Source organism: Etheostoma spectabile, chromosome 2 (genome assembly GCF_008692095.1).
Source record: "Etheostoma spectabile isolate EspeVRDwgs_2016 chromosome 2, UIUC_Espe_1.0, whole genome shotgun sequence".
NCBI lineage: Eukaryota > Metazoa > Chordata > Actinopteri > Perciformes > Percidae > Etheostoma > Etheostoma spectabile.
The window spans coordinates 11,942,778-11,949,437 of NC_045734.1; the positions used below are offsets into that span (position 1 = coordinate 11,942,778).

The following is a 6,660-nucleotide window of genomic DNA, read 5'->3' on the forward strand; positions in this document are numbered from 1 at the left end:
AAAGTCATAGTATAGTATGTCGAAAAAAGTCAGTTTATTATTTGGGGAAGAAAAAAATTATAGTATAGAATGCTGAAAAAAAAAATCATAGTATATTATATTGAAAAAAGTCATAGTATATTATTTAAAAAAATAGTCTGGATAGTATGTTGAAATGTTGAAAAGTGATAGTGTAGTATGTAATAAATAGTCATATTATATGTCAAAAAAAGAATTTATAGTATGTCAAAAGTCATAAAAGTCATAGTATAGTATGTCAAAGAAAGTCACACAAATCCCTGGGAAACTTCCTATTGGATTAGCCTGGAAAAAGCTTAAACAATACGTGGTGTCAATATAATGACCTCAATGTGAACACCAGAATGCATTTGCGAACATATGGATGTATAATTTGTCTGTATAAAATTATAAAAGTGGGCATATCAGCGATTTGAAAAACTGGTAGTCTGTGCTTCTGTCCAAAAATGTTGAGGACGTTCAACAAGGGCTGTCAATGAAGGAATGCTTGTGGCTCTTGTTATTTAGAGGCTCAATTGTGTATGAGAAGTAAGAATTGTGGCTGTGAGAGCAATTTAAAGAGAAAGTTTTAAGACGATGTTCTCTCTACTCTGCACTGTAGCTGTAAAATCACACTGAGCAGCCCTTAAAATGCAGAAAAAGAGGGAGAGAACTTAAACAGTGATAACAAAAAAACTGTAAACAATATAAAAAAGCTGATTTTTTTCTAATAGCAGGTTTTGTGAATAGTTTCCGAAGCGAAAGTATATGAGAGAGTAGCATTTAGAAGAAGGAAGAAGACTGAAGAGGATTTAAAGATTGCTCTGTTGACTTTTAATGTAAAAAGAAAAAGCTAAGTATTTTAAAAACTATGAATGTTCGGAAAAAGAGCTGAACACTTTAATATTTGAATGGATTTGTAGCTGAAAGTATGCAGTAGTAGTAGGCGCGCAACTAACACAATTAGTAAAACACATTTATAAAAAGAAAATCGTGTATTAGCTGGCTCTTAATTGACTTTTGTAGACTTTAACATGAGTGACATTACACAAACTCTGACCTTATCAAACATGCGGTTGAGTAGACGTGGAACCACAGGGAACACTGTAGGCTGAAGCATTTTCAAATCATCCATCAAAAGTCGAATGTCGCCTTGGAAGTAGCCGATTCGAGCCCCGTGGATGAGGATGACACACTGATGAAGAGAGAGTGGTTTATTCATACTTGTTGCAAGTTAAATCATTTCACAGTTTAAACACAGGGGGGAAGTGTTGTTGTGGACATTTCACTCCATAGCCAAGGTTTGTTATTTAAACCCACTGTATTTTCCAAATTCAGAAGGTGTTACTGGTCATGCTACTAAGTTACCTTATAGGTCAAGGATGCATGGACATGTATGGATCACAATTTCAGCAAAACAGCTAAGGAGGACATTAAGTTGGCCAACACGTGTGGCATTTTTGGTGCCATTACATAACACCAGACACAGTTTCTCATTTTTCTTTAAAGCTTCAAGGAGCTGGGTATCATTTGAAAGGTTTTGGTATCTGTGCCAATACAGTACACGGGTTTCAGCACCAATACTATTTTTATAAAGAAGGCCAACTTTCAGTACAGTTTTAGATACTTGCTGTTACAGACACATTTCAGTCATAATCAAAAAAGTATTTGATGCCCAGCCCCAAAGCTGAAGAAGTTAAGTTCGAAGGAAACCATAATCATTTCATCATCGTTTTGATAATTAAGTGTATAATTTTATATTTCACCAATCATTCTGACAGTAGACTTTTTAAACACCAATAATAATTTCATTGTGCAATAAAGGTAAACATGTCCAGCACATACCTGTACAACCCTCTCAAACATGTGAGCAAGGGGGAGATAGGATACATGAATGTCATGGAGGTTCAGCATGCAGTGTACCTGTGTAGAACACAAAACAAAACACATGCAGTTCAAGCATGGCGTACTGTACCTCCACCACCCTCTCAAACATGTGGGCCAAAGGAAGGAAGGAGATGAGAACATCTTTACTGTTGGGCTTCAGCTTGCCCTGGATGACAACATACACAGGAGCAGGACAGAGGAACATTCTATACTAGGAATTTCAAGATTTTTACAACCTACTATGAATTGTTATATTTCTACAACATACCATACTGTTTTTATGACATACTATGACTTTATATATTTTATAACAACCTACACTATGAATATGATTTTATATTTTTCATGACATTTTCATGATTTGTTTATGACATACTATACATGACTTCTATGACATTTTTGTGATGTCCTATGTCATGGCGAGATTGGATAGAGAGTTTGAGAGATAGCTGGAGGTTTGGGTCAGCTGTCCACTTTGACCCAGCTCACCCCAGCAACATTTCACAGTTCAGCTTTTAAATATTACATAAATAAGGTCACAGATGATTCAACCTTTGCTTCGCAGTCTCGTTATAACTCTTAACCGGTCTAGACAGGACCCGAACAAGTGGTGATTCTCTCTCCTATGAACTCAGATTTGTAACGTCAATGGTAGGACATCAAACGTGCTGTGTAAGTTGCTAACTAATGCTACTCAAAATCACATTTCATTTAACTGATGGAGAAGATAGTATTTGCTTCTTAACTAGAAAGAATACTGTACTACTGCCTTATATTTGATGTTCAGTTCTAGTGTATTTAAGGGTAACATTAACTGTAAAAACTGTTTTTAAATGAGTTGCATGCATGTAGAGGAGGTGGATGGACTTTTTCAACTCTGAGTATCTGCAGCCACACTGTCAGACTGAAAACATTGATTTTAAATGTATAAATGAATAAAAAAGTGTAAGGGAATATTTCAGAATTAAGAGAAGCAGAAGCATCCACCTTTAAATCAAGAGGGCTAGAATCAAACATACATTATTTCTTCCAAATCTAGCTGGTGTGTTTGTTTACCTCTGTTATTCTAATGAAAGCTGCAGTGTTGGAGATTACATTTCCATGAGTAAGCATTGCACCTTTTGGGTTTCCTGAAAGGAAAATAATGATCAAGATTATACGTGGGGTAAAAAAAAACATTTCCAAAAGGTTAAAGTTGCAAACAAGTTGTGTAATTACCTGTGGTTCCGGATGTAAAGCAGATTAGTGCAAGGTCGTCTGGTTTAGGCAGCTGTAATCAGATCACAGATCTACACTCATGCATATGAAGCCTGAATTGCTTTTGTATTAGAAATGTGCAAGATGCTATGTTTATCACAGCGCAATAGCTAATTTTACTTTCAGAAAGAATCCTGCTGAAGTAAATTATCTAAGTTGAAATGATTTTGATTGTAGTAATTTAGTAAGAACTAGGAGCTTTTTTTGTCACATAATCAATAGGTCAAATGAGGTGTGCTGTTCCTACTCACCACTGGTTTCTGGAGATTGGCTTCACCGATGGCCTGGAATTACAAACCGTACAGTGATACAGTGAGATATAGCGTGTTTGCGGGAAGGGCTGAGAACAACCATACTTTAAAAACACAGAACCAGAACATAACTGAAAACAGTGCGATTCAAAAAGCAACATGAGGAAGTTCCATGAACATCTGCTGATGGTTCATGCTCAGTAGATAGCGATGCCCAAAAAGAAGATCAGGTTGTTATTTTCACCTCCAAATCCTTTAAACTCAGAATCTCAATGCCACACTCCTGTCCACGGGTCACCAGCTCGCTGTCGAAGGGCTCTATGAGGACAATTGTCTTCACCGTTCGTGCTTTCCCACTGACACAGTCCAGAATCATTCGAGCCTTTTGGGGTACATCACAAATCACTGTTGAGATGGTGGCTGAAAAACAGATGGCACCAAATTAACCACTTAGTTTGTGTCAGTATCACAACTCAGTGTCCTTGATCCAGAGTGATGCGATGACAATGCACGTGGTGTGTGGTTAGTGTTTGAAAGAGAACTTTTGTGTACCTTTGTCGATAATGTAGCCGATGGCGTCGGTGCCGAGTGTGTCATACAATGGAACTGCCACCATGGAGTATGTGTAACAGGCCAGCTCTGAAATGGTCCACTAAGGGACAAAAACACAGAAGACAGATCAAAATTACTAATCGAAAAAAAAATTATCTGAAGGAAATGACTTCACAACACCCACCAAAATAAGAAAATGCTCATAATATGGCTACAGCAGGAGTAGTACAGGTAGGACATCCAAACTTCCAAAACCAGGATTTGCTTACATGCAAAAAACATAACCAGGATACTCCAAACCCGTTTACTAGTGTGCATGTCAACGAGAATTCTGTATGGATAGTTATATACTGTAGTAGAGAGGCTATATGTAGCGCGTCAAATGGCGAAATCAATAAACAAATTTGGACACGACTGAGGTCATTACTGTCATCCAGCAGCAACGGTGCTGAGTCATTCCTTCTTCTTCTCTTTGCAGATCTCATGCATTCATTCCATGTTGTTGACTGTGACTCCGTAGTTGCTGTGACAGTTGCCAACAGTAGGTTGGTGTTCAAGTTGTGTTTCTCTGCTGTATGTTGTTGTGTAAAACATTCTAAAATTTGTCTAAAATGTTGTTAATAAATATGAAATATAAATAATCCTGGTCATCTAAATTAATTCAAAAACCATGAGGCATTTACTGTAGTATGACGTCATTATATAGACTGACCTTCTCTTAGCACCCCCAACTCTGACTGAATACAGTGGCCCTGTCCAGCAGTCATCTAAATGTACATTTTCAGTCTTTGCAATGCATGATGGCAATTAGTTCTCGGCTGGTTACAATTGATTGTAAGCATTTTTTTTTTTTACATTGAATTGCGGGATGATCTGAGTCAGAACTGTGCAACATTAGCGTACGGATGATGTATTGTACCTCTGGCCTGTTCTGGGAAAAGATGCCAATGAACTTGTCTCCTGTATGAGAGTGTCCTCTGTGAAGGAGAGCAGAGCCAACGTGCTCTGCTCTGTCTGCCACCTGTGCAAAACAAAAGTCAGTTATTTAAATGTATTATGACTCGGCTATTTGTGTATTTATACATACAAGTTGAATGTTAGATTTCCATGTCTGTGGTCCACATCTTACCTCTCTATAAGACTGCCACTCATACGGCTGGTTTGGTTTCCTTGATCCTAGACAAGGTCCATCATCTGTAAAAGAAAATATAAGCTCACTTTTATCTACATTCATTGAAAGAATTGTATCATTCGTAAATGGTGCAAGAAATACACTCACTTGATACTTTAATCCCACGTTGGAACACCTCATACATTGTGCGTGCATCGCTGTAGAAGTGTGTCATGGGCTCGTCGCTGTCGTTCAGTACCGACCTCCGTGCATATTCTCCACCCTACAACAAAAAAAATCACAACGTTATGACCAGCACTGACAACTTAACCGCAAGAGATATTTCTCTAATTGTGACCACAGGTAAAAAGATGGAGAACCCAGGAGGTTCCTCTGAGATAAACATTGTTCCAGTAAATGAAGCAGCAGCAGTTATAATTTAAGCCATTAAAAATGTGATTAATGAATGATAATTCTGACACTGACACTATTGACAAAGACCAATTTAATCTCAGCCAAGGTAAAGTTGCGGTGTTGGTAACTTTTTAGTTATCTAAGTGTGACCAAACAGTGAGGATGTCAAAGCTTGGAATTCAAAAGGACTTTACCAACTTTAGCTGGTATTAAAGTCAAAAGGCAAGGATTGCATCAACATTCCTGCTGAATGAGGTCTGCTGACTGGTTTCCTTCCAGTAGCTGGAAAAAAAGCTTCAGTTATTCCTCTAACACGCTAGATTACAAGACAGCGGACGGGCCAATGTGTCATTGTTTTCTGTGCTGTTGGATCCACATTGCATGTATTCATTCAGGATATTTTATATTTCCAAAAATAAAAAAGAGGAGAGATCACCTACTGGCAATTCCACTGACTGCAGTCCGAGGTCACAGGGGGGTGTGAGGGCTTTTGGTCGGGTGGCAAACCAGTAAGTGGTGATGGCGGCGAAGGCACCCATGCCTATGAGTGCATTGGTGGGCAAGCTGCGCATGTACTGCCGGAAATCTTCCAGCTCGGGAATCTGCAGCTGTCTCAGGACCTCCTGAGCCTGCATGACTGTTCTGCAATGACCCTGCAGGGAAACACAGACAGGAACATTATTACATTTGAAACATTTAGTCTACACTTCTTCTACACGTGTGCAGGGGCGTTGAGAATGGGCCCTTGCAAGCGATTCAGATTGCCACCTTGGAAATACTCCTGTGCTCAAAGAAGAACTCACGATAATTGCTGTAGGCTGTGTACCATCGAAAAGGCAAACCCATTTCCATCATGGTTTGTAAAATAGTTAAAAATAACCAAATGATATACTTATTTCACATAAACTATAAATAAACTACAAACAAATTACTAAATTAAATGAGTAATTATTTTCTTTTCTTTGGTAAATGTTATATACAGATCTGCAATGATGATTGCAGGGTAATACACATGTTGATGTCAAGTCTCGGTTTGATCATGTGACGAGACGATATTTAGTAGCTAGTTCAGGTACAAAATCTGTTAAGACTGACATGCTGAGCTCAACTGCAAGCTTAACGCCTAATGGTGCATGTGTTTGTTTGTTTGTTTGTTTGTTTGTTTGTTTGTTTGTTTGTTTGTTTGTTTGT

The 6,660-nt window shown here is 38.2% G+C and overlaps 1 protein-coding gene and 1 long non-coding RNA gene across 4 annotated transcripts in view; both read right to left on the reverse strand.

The window, feature by feature from the left end:
* LOC116699793 (uncharacterized) overlaps window positions 1-6,660 on the reverse strand; it is a 19,431-nt gene that overhangs the window by 8,302 nt on the left and 4,469 nt on the right. The window lies entirely within an intron of this gene.
* acsl1a (acyl-CoA synthetase long chain family member 1a) overlaps window positions 1-6,660 on the reverse strand; it is a 20,565-nt gene that overhangs the window by 5,704 nt on the left and 8,201 nt on the right. For 2 of the 3 annotated variants that reach the window (XM_032531507.1, XM_032531499.1), the window contains exons 2-12: window positions 5,910-6,122; window positions 5,224-5,338; window positions 5,074-5,138; window positions 4,864-4,965; window positions 3,945-4,044; window positions 3,637-3,812; window positions 3,393-3,425; window positions 3,103-3,154; window positions 2,941-3,014; window positions 1,843-1,920; window positions 1,058-1,192 (exon numbers count right to left, since the gene is read on the reverse strand). In XM_032531507.1, the coding sequence (XP_032387398.1) occupies window positions 1,058-1,192; window positions 1,843-1,920; window positions 2,941-3,014; window positions 3,103-3,154; window positions 3,393-3,425; window positions 3,637-3,812; window positions 3,945-4,044; window positions 4,864-4,965; window positions 5,074-5,138; window positions 5,224-5,338; window positions 5,910-6,104 (1,125 nt within the window). In that variant the 5' untranslated portion in view covers window positions 6,105-6,122. Of the gene's footprint in view, window positions 1-1,057; window positions 1,193-1,842; window positions 1,921-1,972; window positions 2,051-2,940; window positions 3,015-3,102; window positions 3,155-3,392; window positions 3,426-3,636; window positions 3,813-3,944; window positions 4,045-4,863; window positions 4,966-5,073; window positions 5,139-5,223; window positions 5,339-5,909; window positions 6,123-6,660 lie in introns of all 3 variants that reach the window. The other variant, XM_032531518.1, reaches the window with a different exon arrangement.